Source organism: Pieris napi, chromosome 21 (assembly GCF_905475465.1).
Source record: "Pieris napi chromosome 21, ilPieNapi1.2, whole genome shotgun sequence".
Lineage (NCBI taxonomy): Eukaryota > Metazoa > Arthropoda > Insecta > Lepidoptera > Pieridae > Pieris > Pieris napi.
In genome coordinates this window covers 7,254,036-7,278,345 of record NC_062254.1, presented here as the reverse complement: position 1 = coordinate 7,278,345, position 24,310 = coordinate 7,254,036, and the positions used below count along the sequence as shown (strand labels likewise).

General features: G+C 33.5%; 1 protein-coding gene across 1 annotated transcript in view; it reads right to left on the bottom strand.

The window, feature by feature from the left end:
* Nucleotides 1-3,612: 3,612 nt before the first annotated feature.
* LOC125060499 (5-hydroxytryptamine receptor 2C) overlaps nucleotides 3,613-24,310 on the bottom strand; it is a 76,331-nt gene continuing 55,633 nt past the window's right edge. The window contains exons 5-10 of the mRNA XM_047665445.1: nucleotides 23,741-23,939; nucleotides 14,362-14,487; nucleotides 12,073-12,282; nucleotides 7,823-7,992; nucleotides 6,736-6,862; nucleotides 3,613-4,355 (exon numbers count right to left, since the gene is read on the bottom strand). Coding sequence (XP_047521401.1) covers nucleotides 4,172-4,355; nucleotides 6,736-6,862; nucleotides 7,823-7,992; nucleotides 12,073-12,282; nucleotides 14,362-14,487; nucleotides 23,741-23,939 — 1,016 coding nt within the window. The 3' untranslated portion in view covers nucleotides 3,613-4,171. The remainder of the gene's footprint in view (nucleotides 4,356-6,735; nucleotides 6,863-7,822; nucleotides 7,993-12,072; nucleotides 12,283-14,361; nucleotides 14,488-23,740; nucleotides 23,940-24,310) is intronic.

Here is a 24,310-nt window from a genome sequence, read left to right as displayed (position 1 = left end):
TAAAAGTAATATTTATGAGTTTATGAGTACTTTAATTTAAAAAAAATGTTAGTAAACATTTTCGGGAAAATGACAAACGGCTCATATAAGTGTCTTTCCTCCAACTTCGATTTTGTTCCCTTTGGAGTAGATACTCTTGGGCCGTGGGGTTCAAGAGTACAGGCGCTAATTAAAGATTTAAGTTGGGCCTAGCAGATAGTACTGGTGACCCCAGAGCTGGTGCTTTCCTCACTCAACGAATAATTATCGCTATACAGCGAGGAAATGCTGCCAGCGTTAAAGGTACACTGCCACAGGGACCAAACTTTTTAAATTTATTTAATTTTTAAATTTATTTTTTTATTATTACTATGTAGGTTAAGAAAACTGTAGAAACTGTATATTTGATTATTATGATTACCAATAAACGTTATTTACATATTTAAAAAAAACATTTTAAATGCATATAATTTGCCATTTTATGAAGGAACTAACAGATTTGATTTATTATATATACGAGTAGATTATGTGATCGTTGTTAGCCACTCGGTACTAGGACCTTTTTCATTGTATTTTATTTTTGCTCTCAAAAATCATACATGTAAAAATTAGGACAATCAAAACACGCAGCGCTAGCCAGATCCATGCAACTTCCTCACAATCAAGTAGCCTGCATAGCGCCATTCAACTTCCGAGGACATTGTTTGTATCGAAATAAAGAGAATAATATTTCTAGTTAATTTACACTGCAATGTTGCTAAAACAACTTAGCAAAAGGTCTTTAAAGTGCTAAAATTGTCCACCCTATACAATCTGTTAAAATGATCCTTAAACGATAAGAACAAACGTGAGACAGACGTGTAAACTCAATATTTGTTTCTAGTCAACCATGTACTGCAGTGGATCTCTTTACCAATAACACAGTTCATAAATTCTCCTTACCACAATATACAAGACCAAACACTTGATGTATTTCCGGTCGCAAACAGTTCTCAATATCACACGGGATTCGGGCGACGGGTGTGATTGATCGTCTTCCAGTATGCATTTGTGTTGCCAACTCGTGTGTTTATCATTTCTCTATGCGGGTATTTCGCTTGTTACTAAAATGACATTCGATACTTCGAACGGTACCGAATATTACTCGACGTTCTGGTGGAAAGAAAAACTATGTATACTTCTTATTTATATACTCCGTTATTTACATATATAAATATGTACTTGTATCGCTATCGCTAATAAGCAGATGAACAAAATTATAAATTAAAGATTATAGAGGAAAGTAAATGACATATGAGTTCTGTAGTGAATAGACGTTATTTTGAAGTCGTAGAAAATATTTTCTATATCCGTATTCATAGCTGGAAAGCTTTTCTAGACATGAGTTGTCTTGTTGGCTATGTAAAAACTTTAAGTAATTAAGTAAATATTTTGTTTTTGGAATCATGCGTTAGTAATATATTCTAAGCAAAATTGTTGATAATATAAAAATAATAATGCTTATTAAAAATGTTTCATAATATCAGTAAGCAAGCATGTTATAGCTTGAATTATATAAAAATCAGACTATTGAATCAATTGAAGGTGTTCCGACATTGACGTCATCCACTGAAACGTAAATCAACAAAGTTATTTCGGCCGCTACGTATAAATATAATATCGACATTAGCCATTGGGGTCTTTGAGCCAGTTAATTACTTAAAACGTCACATGGGACATGGTGTAATGGTTGCAGCTCCTTACAAACATTGTGTAAAACAAAAGAAAATGGCGATTAAAAATAGTGGCGGAGAGTTTATTGCCAGTTCTTCTATCCCGTTCTATGCCCTTGATTTGAGAACTGGCAGTAAATGTAAAATTAGAAGCATTAATATGTATTTCTTTACTGACGAGTCATAAGTGTACATTATGTTACCTAAATTATTAAATTATTTTTTACTATACTTTACAGTCAGTGGTTAGACTGTTCGAGGATCCTCCCATTAGGATAAAGTGAACAGTACACCATCCTTCCTCCACGAAGGAATCAGAAAAATTCATCTCATGTCACGGGCGTGTTTTTATTTTAAGGGGATATTGTAGTCCGATTAAAACAATGAGTAAAAATTATAATTTATTAAATACCACTTAACCTTCAAACATAGAGTCTACAAATATTATTGAAATAACTAACATCACAACGCATACTAATATCAATTTACACCTAAAACGACAATTACTAAAATAAATCATATTTACATTATTGCATACAATTTTACAAAGTACAATAATTTATTAGGGAGCGTTCAAGTATTACGTAACGAATTTTGGGGATGACCCCCCCCGTCCTTTTTTAAAACGTTTCGATGCAGGGCAGGGATTAAATTACGCGTTATAGTTAATATTATTTTCAACTTTCCAGTAGGTACTTTACACCACATAATGGTAACTTTTAGGTATAAAGAGTGACTGGGCGGTCACAAAACGTTTTACTATAGGGCACAGAAAAACGTTACGGCGCGTTACATGGGCGGGGTTCCCGATAAGTCCAAAAATTGCGTGACGTAATACTTGAACGCTCCCTTACCTATAGGACTGAATCTATAGGTATTGATTATTGGGCTCTTTGTTTCACATAAAATTTTGCATAATATTGTGTTTAGACTAAGGCAGAAATTCATAAAGCCTACTTAGGCTTATAGTACTTAGGTAAGATTCATAAACATGACTAGAGTCTGGCTAATGAAAGAAGATAACGAAAAAGCGCGGCAAACTCAATTTTTTTTAGTATGGTATCCCTAAAAGTTTGATATATTTTGTGGATTAAGCTTACTTGATTTTATTTTATTACTTTTTACATGAATGGTAACTGTATTTCTATGAAATTAAATACTATAAGTACGTATTTAGTCTTTTACAATTGATACTTAAAATTACTAGCATTGCATGGAAAACTAAAACTATATTTATTGTAAAACACAACTTTATTCGGAATAATCAAAATCAGAATCTAAAAAATCAATAAAACAAAGTTGAGGCTATTATACCTGTTAACTATTCGGAAAAAATATATAATAGAAATAAAAATGAGTAATTGCATGAAGTACCTATCAAGACAATAAATAATACTAACCTAAGAAATTCAATGACATTCTGTGTTGCCATTCGAAAGTTTTCAAATAATTCAATTATCTTCTTTGATTAGCCAGACTCTGTGTGTTAAACTCCCGTATGTCAATGTTTGACATGTGGGAGTAAGTTTTAGCGCTAAGCCTCAGCCAGCGCACACGTCACGAAACTGAGTGAATACACGATGTGTAATCTTTGCGATTCGAATGGTCTTTCTGGGCCAATTTATCATGTCCATACTTATAAGGTGAAGGTATAAAATATAAATAATAATAATAATAATTTAAAATAACTATCAATGACTTATCCTTGTATCTTTCTTATTATAGCTACTAGTAGGTTTCTCGTTCTCCGGATTTATACATTCATGTTTTGTTTTGCTTGGCTTTCTATCATATTTTTTTATGAGTGAAACTTTATGTGGATACCAATGTGTCTATTTTATGTTTTATTTATTTAACTTTTTTTTATGGTAAAGAGATGTATCTATTTTGTTTTCCAAATAAATAAATAAATATGACATTTTTAATATCAGTATTTTTAATAAACGAATTATTCAGATGTTTTATTGTGTAACCAACTCATTACTGAGATACAATAATAATCTGGGAAAATAAATAAATGTCTAACGGAAGTGATTTCAACCTGCAGATCACTTACTTAACTTATATAAGTGTAAGCTAAGTGTAAGGGTATGAAAACGAGACCAAAATAAATAGAACAAACAAAAACAAATTTTGGCCTGACCTCCTTATGTAACTACGTTTTTGCTTTACTCACACTTAGCGCTAAGTTCCGTTTCTGAATGTCACCTTAAGTACGGTATAAATTTCAGCCTTATATCTTGTAAGGCCTAGAACCATCTTTCTCGTTGTCTCTTCGTATGTCCTCTTCCGATCTTACCAAACATCAATAAATATTGAGATTTACAAATTACAAAGATAAATTTATATCGACTAAAAATTGCTATATTCATAGAAACTTAATCAGGCCCTATTAAACACTGTTTTATATCAGCGATCACAATAATAAGACTTTTTATGATTACAATTTTATAGAACCAGTTTTTAAAAAATCACGGTATTTAATATCTAACATTAAAATCTAACCGTGGTTCAATAAGAACTGTTTCGGTGGTATCCTGTGATTGGGTAGTGGGCATGGCGGCTGGTCGCAATGATATAGCAAGTGGTAAGGCGGACCTGGCACAGAGTTGCGATGCACCGCGTGTAGATCCAACCGCTCGGTAGAGAGTGCAACGACCCCGTCTGCAAAAAAGTACAGATATACGAATAAAAGGCTTTTTAATTGTGAGTGGTCAGAAGATACGGTAGTATTAAAATATCCGGCTCGAAGGACCATTGTACAGCTTGCCAGCCAGTGAACGGGGAAATGTGTGGTGAGTGATGAGATTATCTCAAAGCTCACCACGATATAGATTGAAGTAGTCTTCGCTATTTTGAGGTCAAGTGACAAAATTAATAAGACAGAGCAATATTCAAATCTGATTTATTGTATTAAACAATATCTTAAATACTGCTTACACATATTCACACATACATAATATTATTCTTGTGAGCTGGTGTATCGCGTACAACAGCTGCTAAAATTTAGAACAACCACGTGAGCTGTGTCAGCAGTTAGTCAATTTAAATGTAATCTGAACAGTATATTTTAATAATAAATAAGAGTATTTTTGGGAATATTTCAAAGGTTTATAAAAAAATCCATTTAAAGCTCAAATTAAATTATTCGATCCTGATCCTTAAGCGAGTCTCTAAGTGTCATCCAATTGGAAATGCTGATTCGGAAAACGTGCTTCGACTGCATTTGTTTAAAGCTCTCTTTGAGCTCGAGCTTATTAGTATTGCTTACGTAATTGGCGAATTTATCAGCTTTCATTTTGGTTTCATAAAACGAAATCTGTCTACTATTAAGTTAAAAAGTACGTAAAGAAATACTGTATATTTTACCTACCTGCGCCCCACTGTGACTCACGGTAATTATTTCGTATCACTAGAATAGTCTGTGTAGCGTAACAATTAATTAAATTCAAACCAATAGACGCTTCTAACCAACTAAGTGCATTGAACCTAACACAGAAGAGAAGGATGTACTTATAATATATATAGGGGCGAGGCATTTTAAAATTTAGCAAAAACAGTAAAAATCATTCTTTTTTGTGCATCCGTTACTTAGGTGCAGTATACCTAAACAGTGAAAAACACACCGTAGGGCGACAAACCCTTGGTTTTGGTCTCAGAATCCTGAATATGTTTCGTGATATTTTTTTAGCTATTGCATAGATTATATCGCGGTCTTTGAGCTCCGCGACCGAATTAAGAAATTCCGTAACGAAAATAAAAAAGCCTAACACAAGATGACTTAATATAGGTGCGGCCAATACGCGTAAGAGCGGTACAGAACGCAAACTGCGTCTCACATCGGTCTGGCGTTATCGGTGACGTAGCGCAGGAGCGTTAGAGTGGGACAGAACGCATACTGCGTATTCACATCTCTCTGACGTGTTAGTCTGAGTCTGGTAGAGTGGTAGATTGAATTAATATCAAAAAATAAAATACTGCATAAATAAAAATAAATAAAGAATTATAATTGCATAAGTTGATAAAAAAATGTTATACAATTGCTCTACCGCGACAGTCCCCGAGTGCCACACTGGTTTTTAACCTTTGAAGCCACCTTAATAAGAAAACCCTTTAAAACACATTTTCTTAAGTTTTCCTAAAGACGTTGGTAACAATGATGTGATTTTATCAGTTTAAACTTCGCCTTAATTAATTTCGAAACAATAACAGCATCGGAGCCTTAAATTTTCAATCTGTTTTCACTTGGAGTTGTGCCAAGTTAGCAATACACTTCAGTTAGTAATTAAAAATAAATATTTTTTTAATATCAACACAATAGGGCTTTTATCTAAATAGAAAATTTTTTCTTGTATTTTTTGGTTCTCCGGAAGAGTTTCAGACTCTACATTATTCGGGGCGTCACTAATTATTTAATATATTTAGAATGCCGAATCCTATGTAAGAGAATTTGAATTAAGAAAATCTCAGGATTTTATTTATTTTGCACATTATCGTGCCCACAATCCGTTGTCCGCCAAAAGACAAAAACAAATCAGTGGCGCTACAACCTCTTTAGGTCTTGGCCTCAGATTTCTGAATCTGTTTCATGATCATTTTTAAATCTAATTGGCAAGTTAGGTGATCAGCCTCCAGTGCCTGACACACGCCGTCGACTTTTTGGGTCTAAGACATGTCGGTTTCCTCACGATGTTTTCCTTCACCGTTCGAGCAAATGTTAAATGCGCACATAGAAAGAAAATACATTGGTGTACAGCCGGAGATCGAACCTACGACGACAGGTATGAGAGTCGCACGCTGTAGCCACTAGGCCAACACTACTCAAAAGACAAAAAGTCTTTTATTTATATTTTCTAACTGTCTACAATTTTTTTTTATTATTTTAAAAATAATATATCTACAAATTATTATAAAAGCTATGTCAACAATCTACATGTCGTGACCGGATAAAATGCATATATTCATACCCAACCCAACCCAGGAACTTTAACCAAACCAAAACAACTTTTCCCTCAATATTTTTCACATACGTTATTTAACTTACCTACTACAGTGACAGCGTAGAAGCCTCAAAAATGCCGCTCTAAAGGTTCTATTGAAGATTGTATAGATAATAGGATTGATCGTAGACGATACATAGCCAAGCCATAGACAAATATCTACCACGTGTTCTGAAACAAAATATTATCTTTATAAGGAAACATAACAAATAATCCCAATGCATACAAGATATGTGTAGATGTGACCTAGAACATGTCTCACAGATAATGTAAAAAAGTATTATAATACATACCTATAAACACATTTTGTACTATATATTAAATAAATTTTAGTTCCAAACAGTGTATTCGGTAATAATATGTTTGTATAGTACTTATATAGTAATATGTTTGAATTATAATGTCAGCTCCTATATATTTTCCTTACGTATCAAGATATGAGTCCAGCCGTCTCAGGTGTTGCATTATAAATGGAACATGAACAAAAATTCGTTTTAGAAACTTTTGACACATTTCTTTGTTTATAACTACGAAGAGTGCTTAGACTAATTCTAGAACTATTTGAGATAAGGTACTTGTATGAAGGCAATATAAAGAATATTTACTCACACAACTACTAATACGACGGGCCCCCACTCGCCTATGAATATATAATAGAAATAGTATATAGTAATATATATATAATATTAGTAAGTTTCTTAAAATATATATATTTGTACAAAATATGTGAATAAAATAAGGTCCCGCACCACAAGAGCTGGGGATATTGGGAAATTTTATATATAGTATAGTTCTTAGTATAAGAATATTATAACCTATACAATTGTGAGTTTCCCTCAGTAACGATTGGTAAACAGTGTCTCTAGGCCAATCACAGTCACGCGACACGATCCGCCGTTTCGTTTACAAACGAAACCCCCCTATTATATCGCCTTTTATTCACGTACACACTCCCCATATTAATACTAGATACTAACATATGAAATTACAGATGCGTATCTTGTCTTCAATTAGCGTGTTAATATGACAAATGGATTATAACAATACACGCTTACAAAACAGGGCACTCTAGGTAATTAGCCCCTTCCCTAACAATTTATCAAATTAATACGTATTGTTTAAATAAATTACCTGGCACGATACAGGCAGGGCAGGACGCGAACAGAATATTAAGTAAGAAGAAAGGAGCCCAACATAAGACGAATGTGAAGAAAACTAAGCCAAGGACCTTTGTAGCTTTTTGTTCGTTAGCTACAGCGTTGGCTGATAGCGATCTGCCTTTCTTGCGATTTGTTAGAAACCTGGAATAAATAAATCAGACATAAATTTAGATTAGTTCGATTTCGGAATCTGTTTCATGATCATTTGGTAATCTAATAGGCAAATAGGTGATCAGCCTCAAGTGATAAAACACACCGTCGACTAAGGCAAGCCGGTTTCCTCACAATGTTTTCTTTCACCGTTTGAGGGAATGCTACATGCGGTTGGTGTACAGCCGGGGATCGAACCTACGATGAGATGAGAGCCACACGCTGAAGCCACTAGACCAACACTGCTGGTAGTTGTCATTAAAAATAACGAAACATACGTACATCAATTTGCCGTCGGTAAAAATTAAGGTAGAAAGTATATGTTTGATAATAACTGAGCGATGTTTTATGGTTACTTTGAAAAGTATGAATATTACTTTCAATATATTTATTACAATGTTATATATTGTTATTAGTGTAACATTTATAAGATAATTAAAAAAATAATACCTATTTTTAAAATACATATCTGTAACAATTCATCGTTGCTACCATCCCCTTAAAATATGTGTGTGAAGCGTTGTAAACATATTTCTGTATGTAAATAATTTTGTTTAAACTGGTAACACTCTTCGAATTGGCCCTTCACGGTATAAAGAAGTAATAAAGGCGAAACAGTTACAGCGACAGAAAATATGATCGTGTAGGGACTATTATTCAGACCCTTGAATGTGTCAAAACAGACTAAATAAAAGCTAAAGGTCCTAAAGATTAATTCTCACACAAGGGTCCCAAAACAACAATTTCACAGACACTAGTTGAATTGTTCTGAATAAATGTTGCCGCACATAACTTTGAACCCCATTTTGTTTGCAAATTTACAGGTTATGAGGAAAATTAGTAAGGGTGAATTTATGTCCGTATTTAAACTGTGACTTGTGTTTGTGTATATTTTTATTCGTATGAATTATTCTAACTTTTAGGCATAATATCCTTATTATATAAATGACTTTGTATTCTAATGTGCCTTTTGATTCAGCTCAGTTTTGGGCCAATTCAAATGAACATGAAGCGTTTTTATATATTCCATCTCTATATGTATAAAATTCGTTCCCATACTCCTCCGAAACGGCTCGACCGATTCAATCAAAATCAAAATACGTTTATTCAATTTAGATGCTTCTTAGAGCATGCTTATGAATGTCAACAACGTTTACAAAATTCACGAAAGAGCAGGACTACGCCATCCGTTCGCAAAACTACCAGGAAGCCTTGTTCTGAGAAGAACGGGCAAGAAACTCAGCAAGTTTTGCCCTCCCTTTACATTACAATTATTCAAAGGAAAATGTCATAAACCACAACGTCATTAAAGTTACATTAGTAAAAAAAAAATTAAAATCTGTTCTGTGATTTACCACATTCACCATTACACACATATTCATACATAATTAGAACTATTGCCAAGCATTTTTATCTTCCAGGTAGTCATTGACTGTGTAGTAACCTTTACACATTAAGGTTTTTTTGATATGTGTTTTGAATCTGTTTAAAGGCAGCCCTGCGATTCTGTAATTGCGATGCGATTTGGCATTCTGATAAACAATAAACTACAAGCTCCCACCTTTTCAGAATGCCAAATCATAAAATGACTGCTTCACGACTGATTTGAGAGCGACCGCCGATGCGAAAACCGCTGTGTGAGTTCGTGAAGTGAGTTACAGAATCGCAGGGCAGTTCCAATATTTCACTAGGAATCATGTTATAGCAGCGTATACTTAGGCCCATAAATGAAGTATTTATTTTCTGCAACCTGTAAGACGGCTGGAAAAGTTTTCCCTTATTTCTTGTATTTCTATTGTGAATGTCGCTGTTCTTTAAAAGAGAACTAATATTACTACGCACAAAAATGATACAGTTGTAAATATATTGGGAAGGTACCGTCAAAATATGGATTTTCTTGAACAAATTTCTAAGTGAAGTGCCTGGTTTCAAGCAATAAATTGACCTAATAGCACGTTTTTGCAAGATAAAAATAGATTGTATATCTGCTGCTTTGCCCCATAAAAGAATTCCATACGACATAACGCTGTGAAAGTAACTAAAATATACTATTCTGGCAGTTTCCTTGTCTGTGAGTTGCCTAATTTTCCTAATAGCGTATGCCGCAGAACTAAGCTTGTCAGGAAGTTCAGTGATATGCTGACTCCATTGAAGTTTTTGGTCAATTGTAATGCCCAGAAAGCCTGCTTCAGTCTGATTTCAATATCTTTAGTTGTAGCTTTACGAGTCATCATTTTGTGGTGTTATTGTTATTTAAAATATCCCGTGTTTTAACCTTTTTATGCACTAATTCTATTTTTAATTTAAATAAATATACAGAGGTAATGATTCTTATGAAATTTTATTTTCATATTCAGTAAGTCTGAGAATCGGCTCTTATCTATTTTTTAAATCCCTCAGTGATAAGGGGTGTCCAACCAATATTAATTTCAATATTACCATACAGTTTGTACTTAATCCTTGTCTTATATAGGTTTAAATAAACCAAAATTATATAAAAATAACAAACTGAACAACTACTATGAGTCTACCAGATTCTTCTAATTTTCTCAGAAATATATCGTTGGTGCAAAGTTTCAGCGATGGCCCTCCAACCCCATCGTAACCAACAAAAAGCTCTTGCTTTTCCGTCTCAACTTTTCTGACCAATCCATCAATCACGGTAATTTAATCAACGGTCACGATTCTTCTCTATATTCGTAGTGGTATTATCAAACTTTAAAGCATTCTTCTATTTGAATTAACATAAAAGTAGCTTTTCAACTTAAATTTGAATATATATAAATAACGTATAAATTAATTGAACGAAGGCTTCGTAAGACCGGATATTGCGTCTATACGAGATCAAACAACGTAGCCTGCATATTTAATGACAATAACAAGCTAAATTGGAGCCCATTAATCGATGCTTTGGAGCAAAATTGACAATTACGAAACTACCTGTATTCTTCCATATTGAATCTTAAAAGCATTTAACATTGTTTAAATTTAAACTTTATTCAATATTAGTTGTAATGAAAATGGCCATTGTTAAGCCAGCGAAAATTAAAAGCCACGCTTTTATAAATTTTTGGGCATGAGATTAAATACAACATATATTTTACCATTGTTACCGCCTGCGGAAAATTATCATTGCTATAAGATTCAATTTTCGGCGAAATTCTGTTGTTTTTATTAAACACAGAAAACTGAGAATTTTAGTATTTACCAATTTTTTGCGGCTTAAAATAAAATAAAATAAAATAAAATATTTTTGTATCATAAAACATAAGATACATGTATCACTTATTCCGCGTCATATAATTTGAATTTGTAGGTATCCCTACTCATCGGCAAAGAAGACAGAGGGTGTAGGCCGAGAGAAAAAGCCGGCGTAAAAAACTCTCGGTACTCTTTTAAGGTACTTAGGTACCAGATAGCTAAACAATGTTTTTTTAAAATTTTTCAGCCCACTACCGACTATATCAAAATCGGGATAAAAAGTGTTTATTCTGTTTTTCGCGAAGAATTCGAATGAGAGGTCTGAACTGTAATTATGAGTGTTTCGCTATCTTCCTCTTTGAAATAAAATAATTTTATAATTTCATACTTGTATCAATTTCACGAGTACGAGTATGAAATTATAATACGTTATAAAACCGATAATTATATTAATAAGGGTTGCTTTCACGAAGGGTCAAGGCAATTTACATTATACATTATAAAATTAAGACCTAAATCTATGTGTTATCTAATATATAAAATTCTCGACCGATTCTTATGAAATTTGTTATGTATATTCAGTAAGTTTGAGAATCGGCTACTATCTATCTTTCAAACCCTTAAGTGATAAGGGGTGTCCACCCCAAAAAAAAATTTTTTTTATTTTTTTATGATACAAAAATACATACAACCCATAATTTTCACACCTCTACGATCAACCCCTATTTGTTATAATAGCAGATAGTTATTTTAATCGAACTAAAACAATGTTTCTTAGAAATAATATACATAGCAAAACAATGTTTGTCGGGTCCAAAGAATATATATAGTTACTAGAACTATATATATTCTTTGGATATATAAACCTACCTTAAACTCAAAGCGTTGGGGGCAGCCAATGAAATCTTCAAAGGCTTCAACTTAGCGCGTCGAGTCTCAGCTGAAATGCTCGCCGGCGTTTGTGTCGCTACATCTCTCCCTTTCCTCGATCCAGAGCCGGTCCCGTTTCCATTACACCCGTTCATATAACTCAACTGAGGGTGGGAAACGCTCATGCCTATTTTGTTTCTTTGGGAGCGACTGAAACAAAGAACACTAATATTTCAATAAATTTCTAAAAGTGTCCGTGCCTTCGTGGTTAGCACACATGGAATTAATGGAGATCACGGGTTCTATTCCTGTCGTGTGCTCTAAAGATGATTAATGAAATAGACCCTTTTGGTTTTAGTACCGTAAACATATTATATATGTAGTAAGTGATTTAAACTTCTCTAAAATTCTCTTTTTATATATATAATAGGGGGGCAAACCAGCCTACGGGACGCCCATAAAGGGCAGTCATCGCAGCTTATTGACACCCAATTTTAGTGGGTGGGTTGCTGGCCTTTGAAAGAGGAGTTATCTATTTTTGAATAGTTGGAGGTCGTATCTCTCAGGGAAGACCCCACCGGGAGTCGATTCCACAGTTCGCTAGTTCGCAAAAGAAACTTTTATTATAAATATTTGTCAGTACTACGCTAAATATTAAATGAAATCAACAATTTAATCATAATAATAACATAACCAATGTTTTAATAAGAGTCGCGAAAATACAATTTCATTAATTTAATGGAATTGTTTCCGCCAGAGTACACACATTATTGAAATTACGATTTCGCTTAAGTACACACTATAATTACATTCTGGGATTTCACGTTAAACAAACACGCTGAGAATTCCTTTAGTAAAGAGATAATTCAGTAAACAATAATGTCTAACAAGTTTCAACATGTCTAAGATTACAACCAAGTATATTTCAAGTGTGCTCTGTACTAGACGGCCTCTTGCGAGTGCACACTGTAGCTAAACCTACTAATCCACAAGAAATGGTCTTCTGTGGAAGCTGCCAGAGCAATCTACGCTTTTCTGGACTTAAATGACCAGCTGCCTAATTTCAGTTCCAAATTTGAACAATCTCATTTGAGCGGCGCTTTTGTCGCGGTTATTGTTTATCAGAATATCAAATTGTAACATGACACCTTCACGAACGATTTGACAGCAAAAATCCGCTGTGAGAGTGTGTGAAGTGAGTTACAGAATCACAGCGCAGAACTTTTTCTAAAAACTATCCGGAACTATAGAACGGTTGTGTGTGCTACGAGAACTTTTTGGTGCTCCGCTGGTAAGTGCTCTGCTAACTTCAGCGACACTATAATCTGAAGCTACTGTGAATTGCGTGAAGGATATGTACAACTTCTCGTCCGTAGCACCACGGGCCCTTGGATTGGTAGAAGAAAGAAAACACATTATAACACATAATATAAAAGCATGTTTAGTTAAAAGTGCATCAGCCCCCACACTAGACTCCCTGTATCGTGCAGTCACTTCCATTTGACATAAAAGTAAAAAAAAAGTAAAAAAATAATTTAATCACATAGGTAACATAATGTACACTTATGACTTGTCAGTAAAGAAATACATATTAATGCTTCTAATTTTACATTTACTGCCAGTTCTCAAAGGCGTAGAACGAGAGAGAAGAACTGGCAATAAACTCCTATCCACTCTTTTTAATCGCCATTTTTTTGTTTTACAAAATGTTTGTAAGGAGCTGCAACCATTACACCATGTCCCATGTGACATTTTAAGTAATTAATAATAATAACACAAATTAAAAACCAAAGATTTGTCCTCTATCAGCAGAAGGCATGGTGAAATAGGAGCACGCACTTACATTCTCGTGGGAACAACACGCAAACACATAGTCGAAATAATTTTTTTATAACTCTTACAATTTTATAAACTACTGGTACAAGAAGAATAGTTTCCGTTTGAACAAGTTGAAGTGTTGCTAAGATTGTTAGTGAATGTATAAAGTTTAGAATAATCAGTGGATATTTTGTTTTTAAGAAAGTGGTGAAATATTAAAGGAAAGGTCATCCCTTTAGCTGGAAAAGCAATTCCTCTACAATGTGGTGTCAATGTGGAGTGATTGATAATGTTATAACTATGATGAGACATGATGATGTATTTCACCTTATAATTGGATTTATAGAAAAATATAGTTCAATTAAACGCTATCTAGGATTAAGCCTAAATATACATTGAGTGTTGATGAAGTACACGTTGAAGATGGCATACATTTAATTAATTTGTGCCTTTAGCTTTTTCAACACATACCTGGATACGGTAGTAACCCGCCAAGTCATATGTCTGGAGACAGCTGCCGGTGACAGATCAGGAGAACTTCTTGCGTTTATACGCCGTACATTCTGCGATGGTCCGTTGTCAAAAGCTCCGCATTGCCTGACAAAAGTTACAAAAATATAGGTATTCTAAATATAAAAGTTTATTAGTACAGATAGAGATACGAAATTTAAATCCGTTAAATCAGTTAAATAGTTAAGTAAATAACAGTTTTAGCAACTACGGTAATGTTACTAAATATAGCTGTAGTTTTTTTGAATAGTATATAGCAGTGCGTTTTGGATATATATATTTTTTTATTACTTAATTAAAGTTGAACGGCATATTGCCAGGGATTTTGAAACGCCAAAGCATAGGAATATATATATAATAGGATAGTTTTTAATTTACCGCAGATTTAAATTATAAAAATATTTTATTGGAATTTATTATTCTTTGACAAAGGAGTAAATTGTGGTCTTCTCACACATTAAAATCGATTTTCGTTTAGTTTTTATAGTTTCATTTCTTTTTATAATCTCGTCGTGTATGTTATGTTTGTCTATTAGTTTTTAATTGTATTTTATTGTTTTTGTACAAATGTATCAGTGTGCTGAGCGTTGGCAAGCTTTTATAAATAAATTCCTTAATTAATGAAAAATCTAATGATGTATAATTAATTGAATTAGTAAATAAATCAATGTTAAAAATATATTATGTTTCCAAACTGTTCGCGATACCCTATGAACGCGCGATTCTCAGGAATGACACACAAAGTTATTTGGAACATACAAATTAATATAAAAGCTATAATTAAGTAATATATTACTATTTTGGCTTTTTAAGGAAATAGTAAAAAGGTTAGTCGACATCACAGGAGACCGAAGAGCTGGCAGCTACCTCGGTCAAAGATTTAGTCTAGGTATTCAAAAGGGGAACTCTGCTAATATCTTCGGAACCTTGCCTAAAGGGACTCCTTTTAATAATATATTTTAGTTATGATATTTTAAGGTTAGTTATTGTTTTTATTGTTCTTTTTTGTGTTGTTCCTAAATGTATTGCCCTTTTCAGTAGACAATACATGATTTTTTTTATAATTCATTTGCTTATACCTCTTCCCTAACACGGAAGGGACTTTATTATATACATATTTGTACTTCAATCTTCTGGGAATACATTCCAAACCGAACCACCCGGTATCAACGCAGGCTGGAAAATTGTTACATTTTTGTTTCTTATTTGAAGCTGCTGAACTATTCGTTCGCAAAGATTCTCCAGGTACTTTCTGTGTTTGGGCAACACGCATTAACTGGGTAAATGAACCTTTGGTCAGAGCCACGTTTGTTTTCTGCTCTACTCGGTACCAGGATGCCCCATACGCCGGACAGTCCTGCAGCATGTGCTGTGCGCCGGACAGTCGATCGTACGTCCTTTTTAGTCTTTTTCAGTATTTACCAACCCATTCAGCGTTAAAAAAGGGATGAAAATATAAAAGAGTAATAAATAAAGCTGCAAATAAAAATATAACAAAAGTCATTGTTTGTAATACATATTTTTATTATTGGCATAAACGGCAGATCGGCACGTTTGATTTAATATCCTTATTTCCTTAACGTATCGCTTGGTAAGACACGTATTATTGTTTCGATATTTGCCCCCATGAATGAATAAACACAAAACTTAATTTTATAGCCTTTCCTTTTAAAGAATCACAATTCGAAACATAGAAACGCTTTTGTCTTATCACGGTACTCAGTGATTCCACAAACATGTATTGTACGCGAAACAAAGAAGTCATTAGTGTCGTTATAACCGCACAAGTTGGGCTTGCTTTTGTTTTGCATGCATTGTGGAGTTGTGATGAATGAATGAGAATGATAAGTGAACGAAATTGGACGTTCAGCGGTCTTTATGTCGGGTCGTTTCGTCGATACCACGAGTAATGTTTTGCTACAAAATATATTACTACCACGTTGGTAACTTTGTAGTCACTCGTATAATCCAAAAATGCTAAGTTCTATTAAGGGCGGGTAACATAACTCTCCAAAGGTTAATAGATGACCACATCTCCCTGTAATTCAACGATAATTTTAAACAAGGATAGCTCGACAATAGCATTTTTTCTCGACCTGTCAGGAATTCTTGTCACTGCTATATGTGATTTCCACAACTTTTATTCCGCTCTTACATAAATAAAACGCTATTACAACTCGACAAATATACCTAAGTCACGCAAACATTTTATGTATGTCTGAAAAGTATATGGAGTTGCTATTTGACGATAATAAAGCTATGTATATACTAGCGCCTCTGTAAAATTTAATAACCTTAACAAACTACTATTTTATATGAAATCCGTAGTACGAACGACACATCCAATTACGTGTCGAGATCCTCACCATATTTCCCTTCACCCTATGAACAAGCCTGGGTTTGAACGCACTACAAGAGAGTCACCACTGTACAGCTTGCCAGCAGTGGACTGTGAAAAGTGTACTTAAATATATATGTATTAAATGTCAGAAGTATATGTATAGTATATGTAGTGTATGTATGAGCAAACTACACTAGATAACTAAATATATGAAAGGGTGAGATGTAAAAAACTAACAACCCTACGGATCCCTAAGCCCTACAGATGTACCCTAACACATAAATAGTGAATAATATATAAATAAGTACGGGATGTCTGCACCAAGAAACCTAAGGTAACAGACGGAGCGCGACGGGTAGGATCAATAGTTGAAGGTGGTGGGATTATCTCAAAGCTATCATGCAGACTCTCCACGATAATTAAGGGCTTGAAGTAGTCTTCGCCACTTTAAGAGAAAGCGAGAAATGTATATCCATTAAACATGCCGATCGTTATTCCTAGACGGCTTCCTATACCGCGATGTGTCGCTATGTTGAGTGGAGCTTTTATGTTAGCGAGATTGGTATAAAAGTTAATACATTAAGGCTCACACCCTCGCAAGTTAACACGAATACGTTTTTTAAACTATTAATATAATACGGTTTTTCTTTACAGGAATTCTGTACTCGTACGGCGTCTTTGTGACTCCTACGCTAGTACTTTAAACAAATCAAAATCTGGTGACCGTTATGTTGGCTGACCAAATTTGATATCGCAATCAAACTATACGCCATATTTCTCTACCTATTTGATACCTGTAAAGACGCATTTGCTACCTCTGCATTAAAGAACATAATAAAGAAATAAAGTGGCCAGCCATTCTGACGTCAGCTTGGCTGACCACCATCATTTATTTGGGTTCTAAGAATCTTCCTCGTTCTTTAATGCAGAGGTAGCAAATGCGTCTTTGAAGTTAGCAAATAGTATGAAATAGGTAGAGAAATATGGCGTATAGTTTGATTGCGATATCAAATTTGGTCAGCCAACCTGACGGTCACAAATTCTGGAGTATGTCAAAGACTTGTTTATACTAGAATAACCATTGCACAGTATCCTAAGTTATCAACGTAGTAGAACAAGTAGTGTTTTTAAATTTAAAAATACATAACAAAGTATAAAATCAAATTTAAAATGATTTAGTTTAAAGTTCTATAGCTAACAATACACCCAATACCGCATTTCACGAAAAGTACACTGTATATACAAGTAAGAAAAGTTATTTTTCTGGCAGAATTTAATCACATAAATTTTAGCCCCGTGCCAATAGCTACAAATTCGCTTTCGTTATATTTCTTGTTCAATAAATATGTATTTGGCGTGAAAAGTTTTTGGCACGCTTTTAGAAATATATTCAAGGTGAGGTTTTGTATGAAGTTTTTATAGTTATTATGGGTTGTTAATACTGAAAAACACCAGTGGTACTTGGCTTTAGATTACTGTATCGTAAACAGATACAGAAATAGGTGATCCGTTTATGCCTGACTCACGCCGATTTCAGGTGTAACGCCGGTTTCCTCGCGATGTTTTGCTTGACTGAACAAGTGAGTGGTAAATGCGCATATTGACAGAACATCTATTGACGCACAGCCGGGAATCGAACCTGGTCAATCGAAATATTAATGCTTACATTAATTTACGCGAGTCACCATAAGCGCGGTAAACTATAAAACTACCGACCGAATTTTAGTACACTTTTCATCAGTAGATATTCTCCTTAAATTTATCCTCCAAAAACAAACTACTATTCCAAATATGCTGCAGTTCCCCTACTCCTCACTAAGCAGTATGTGAGTGATAAGACATGTTACCCGTATTACTTGCATATTATTATAATTTGTTCATGTATAGCAAAAATCCAAATAAAAATGTTGGTATAGAATTAATTACGGTTGAAATAGTCGGCATCTTGCCGAAATACGAAATCAAAATATATAACATTTGGTTTTTAATGTAAGTTTAAGACATTTGCTGACCAACTGTAAAATACTAAAAAACTCGTGTTAATAATAAACAGGTGTATAATCGTAAAATTTCGAAGATTTTTTAAAGCATTAAAGTATGTTTTATTTTCCAAAAGCGACAAAAAGCGCCGATATACAATTTCATGATATGACATTAACAATATTTCAAATACAACGTTATTTACGACACACAAATAAGAATATATTTTAAAATTATGTTCTGATAAAAACAATAATAAAACGTCTATCAGAGCTTCTATTTTATGGTTTTGACGTCGAAACTTTTTGCTGGCAAACATAAATCCCTATGGGCGTTATAAATCGTACCATCGTAAAGCTAATGTAATTGTATGCTCTTAGCTCTAACCAATTTCGATATATTGCCAGTTATTTTGCAATACGGAGATATATTATACATCTTTGTTTATAAATAGCGCAAAGGAATGTTGACTTAGAAAAACTAACACTATTCATTTAGAATTCATCAGTATCATCGCTCTGTTTAATTTAATAAAAAACGCACTTTCTTCGCCGAACGCTTTTTCTTCTTTTTAAAAACAAAATTTTCACTAACCACTCTCATTAACATCTTCTCAATCTGGACTATCCTGAAACGGAAAGTATTAATATGTACAACAGTAGTTTAATTATAAAATCGCAAGTGTTTAGTAGAAAATATCACACAGTCCACGACACACAACACAGGGCCCCCCAGTGTAGGGGCTAGTGTACTTTCTCTTTTAACTAAACATCCTTTATTATTATGTGTAATAAAGTTTTTTCTTTCTTTCTAACTAAAGGACTGTCTCTTTTCAACATAGCGTAAACACAATTTGACTGAAAGAGTAATAATATAATAGTCAAAAGAGTACAATTAGAGCGATTTAGTTTTTATGAATGACGCACTAAACGACAAATACGATGTAAACGCTGAGAAGTGAGCATCATTATGGGTCAAATGGTAACACGGATGGTAATTCTTTTTTTCCTTTCTAACATTAATTTATTCACAGCTCAAATTAGGTACTTTGTCACCGCAAGCGTTTGAAATCGCTCCCTCTGTTGGCGGCGACTCAAGGACGCACACGCATTCTCCGCTCCTGCTAAACTTACATAAACACGCTAATAACAAAGAACCAGTGTCGTCGTCTTAAGATTGTAATCTTCACTACAAATCCGCTTGACAGGGTGTCGTTTCGAAACAAATGAACAATAAATTATGAGCTTGCGCGGGAGGTAATTTGTTAATTTAAAAAAATGCTTAGTTTTGGCGCGTGTATTTAACAATTTAAAAAAGGAATTACAAAAGTTTACATAATTATTTATTATTATACCAAACAAAACAAAAAATTTAACACGCCTTTCTAATTTACGAGCGATAAAAATATTTTAATTGTTTAACATTTAAAATTGAATTATAGAAGTAATTTATATCCTTGAAATGAACACGCTTTGATGTTTATTGAATAGAAAAACTTGCTTGATCTCTCAATATCACTTTAATCACATGTTATATGAGTTTTACTATTCAAAACATTCAGTGATACTCTTTATTTAAATATTTCGACATACTTTCAACAGAGAATTCATAAAGAACTTCATTCTTTTGTTAAACAGATACGCAGATTTATGAATGTGCAGTTAATATTATGATATTTATATGAGATATCACATGCGTGTTATATCGGATTATTATTCGAAATTGCGCAAAAAAAGTATCCATAGAGATCGAAACTTACCGGGAGTATCAGAAAGTAAAAGCATAGACAAAACAAATGCGTGTTTGTGATGATTTGTCGAACCTCACGACGAATGTGTCTATGATAAGACTAGACATACTGTTGATAAATGACAATGGAATGAAACGTTCCACGTTTTTTATATTCTGTGCCCCCTGATCTACTGGTATTATTGTTAAACAAGTAAAAACAAAAAGGGTCCTAATCAATCGTAATTAGTGTAATGAACTAGAAATCTCTGTTATCTTCGAATGACTTGCATAACGAGATAAAAAGTTTACAATCAAACACAGGGACTATTGATGGATAGGTCGGTTCTCTCACTAGCCGTCGGATGTTGGAACGATGCCAAAATACACGCTAATCAAGTTGAATGGAAATCTATTATGTAATAAAGAAAGGCACACCCCGTTGAGTCACAAAAACGTGAACAATACTTGCTCCCGCTTGTAGTTCAAGTGATTGAATTTTCTTTCACTTTCACAATTTTAATGATATAGGTTTTATATCGATTCCATGAACTTAGTTCTATAGTCTATATCAAACACCAATTTTATTAATAATCTGTGCCCGCTTTGCGCGCCATTCGCTTGTTTTATTGCAATTTTTAACGCACATAATATATCATATATATTTATAAAAGCATACATTTTTTTATTAAAAATATAATAACTCTAGTGAAAGTAAGATACTAAACTGAAAGTGCTTAGATAATGGCCCTGATGATTAGTTGAAGCGCTGTTGTAATAAATTATTACTTCGCAAGAATTTCGCGAATATGTAGCGTAATGTTCTGACTTGCTTAAAATTGTATTTAGAACTCTATTGTAGAACGCCATTTTCCTCAAAAGATAAGTTTTCTCTAGGTACTAGTATTTTATAGAGACAATATATTTTAGTACACGTAAATAATTATTAAACATACGGTGAAGATCACCGCGAGGAAATTACAATGAATTAACGAACGAAATCTAATTTGTTCTCTTCTTTTAAATTGTGATCTGACATTTGTGCAGTCTGTATGGTTTAACTTAACATACATATTATGAAAAATAAATCGGTGGCGCTACCACCTTTTTAGGTCTTGGCCATAGGTTTCTGTATTTGTTTCATGATCATTTGTCGATTTAAAAGAAAAGTAGTTGATCGGCCTCCTGTGCTTGACACGCGCCGTTATTTTTTTGGGTCTAAGGCATGTTTTCCTCATGATGTTTTCCTTCAACATTCGAGTGGATGGTAAATGCGCGTATTGTAAATAGAAACAAAAGGCTATTGGTGCCCAACGGGGATCGAACCTATGACCTCAGGGATGAGAATCGCACGCTGAAGCTACTATGCCATACATACATATCACTTATTTATGTTAATGACACATTATTCTTTATATTAACTATTGCAAATTTACTTTTGGTCCCTGTGCCCAAGTACATACTCGTACGTACAATTAGATTTACATAAATTTTAGTATGTACTAACACAAAGTTGCGCAATATTTCATAATCGATGTATTGGCAAGCGATGGCATTTGTATCTCCATACGATAAAACTCCAAAGATAAATATTATATTACGCACAGAGTTATGGGGAATATATGCTAATGCTTTGGCATTGAACATTTTACATTTGCTCCATTTTGAGCTATCAATATTTAAATTATAGTTGGGTGTTATGTCAAAATTCTGTGACTGCGATGGATATATGGCCTAGGCAGAGTTGTTCAGGTTAATACCTGCCCTGCGATTCTGTAACTCACTTTTCGATTTTTCTGAAATCAGTCGTGAAGCAGTCATTTTATGGTTTGGCCAACTGTAGCCTGTTCTAATAAACAATACACAACAAGCTCCCACCTTTTCAGAATGCCAAATCATAAAATGACTGCTTCACGACTGATTTCAGAGCGACCGCCGATGCGAAAACCGCTGTGTGAGTTCGAAAAGTGAGTTACAGAATCGCAGGGCTGCTGCTGAGTTTCAGGTAGGTCAAGGCAGAATACAAAATACCATTCGTATCACCTCGACGTCCGTCGTTCCACAACTAAGCGTTTCTTATGCCAGTTTCGCCGCGCTGAAGTATTTCCAAACCAATTTGACAAATAAGCTGCGATACTTTTGGCAAATATTCCTTTACGACAGTGTTTGTTTTAGACAGCTTATGCATCGATTTTTAATACAATTTGTTTAGACTTTGAGAGCGATTTACGTTTAGTGTTTGTTTAAATTTTATTATTGTTTTGATTAATTAATTTTATTACTTCTTGTATGCTATGTTTGCCAGTAAGTGTTTGACACATTGAAAACTGTATTTTATTTTTCTTCTGTCAATGTATTAATGTGCCAAGCGTTGGCAAGCTTTTATAAATAAATAAATAAAGTTTACTTACAGAAATACAAACTACCCATGGTGCTTCCGTCTAGTTCCAAATACACAAGTCTATCGTTACTATTCTAAATATTCGTTTCAGTATATGCGATCTTATATTCATTAGATTCCAAAGAAGTTTTGTATCACGCAGCCCGGACGAAACGACCAATATTTAAGCTTTGAATTGTTTAATCTATCGCGGAATGAGGTTAAAAGGTGTATTATGAATATCCATAGCGCGAAATCACCTGCATCATGAGAATACACACACACCTTCACGTACTTACCTTCACTTTTACACCATCACACAACACAGCTAAATTAGGTATCACTTAGTTAAATGTATTTAATATTTTTTAGTGTTCGTTCCCTTTTGTAAATGTTTGAACCTTTATGCAGGTAAATATTATGTATTCAATCTCTGGCTATATTTTTAGTGAAATTGTTTGTTATTAATAATAATAATACATTACATTATATAATGTAATGTAATATGATATAATATAATATAATATAATATAATATAATATAATATAATATAATATAATATAATATAATATAATATAATATAATATAATATAATATAATATAATATAATATAATATAATATAATATAATATAATATAATATAATATAATATAATATAATATAATATAATATAATATAATATAATATAATATAAATATAATATAATATAATATAATATAATATAATATAATATAATAATATAATATAATATAATATAATATAATATAATATAATATAATATAATATAATATAATATAATATAATATAATATAATATAATATAATATAATATAATATAATATAATATAATTTGTGTTAGCTGTAGGATTACGAAATATATAAATAATTTCCCTTTAAATAGCGAACTCTCACCTTCTCTGTGTACCACCCGGCACTGGAGTGGCAGCCAATATTGCCTGCCTCTTTAGTAGTTGTACAGTGAGTGCAAACGACACCACCATCATCAGCATTGGTATATAAAACGCCACCAGTGACCCAAAAACCCAGAAGAATCGGTTATTGATGACGCATAGCTCTGGAGTTGGCATTATGTTCTGCTTGTTGATCAGTCCTGGAAGTAAGACATTGTATGTAATAAAATTAACCATAATATTATTTTTACCAAGCTTCAGGGTATGGGTACAATTAGAATATTTATTTTAGCCCTAATCAAACGTATAAAGACAACGCCTGCCTTCAATAATTACGAGGCTTTAAACACACTCCTTTTTTTCTAATAGGCAAGTAGGTGATCAGCCCACTGAAGTATTTCCTAACCAGTTCGACTTAGGGTCCTTCAAGCGTACCAATTCTTCAAAGGCTGGCAACTCACTTGCGAGTCTTCTGGCAATGGGAGTGTCCATGGGCAGCGGTATCATTTAACATCAGGTGAGCGTCTTGCCTCCTATTACTGTTGGTGTCTAGGGCATGCCGGTTGCGCAC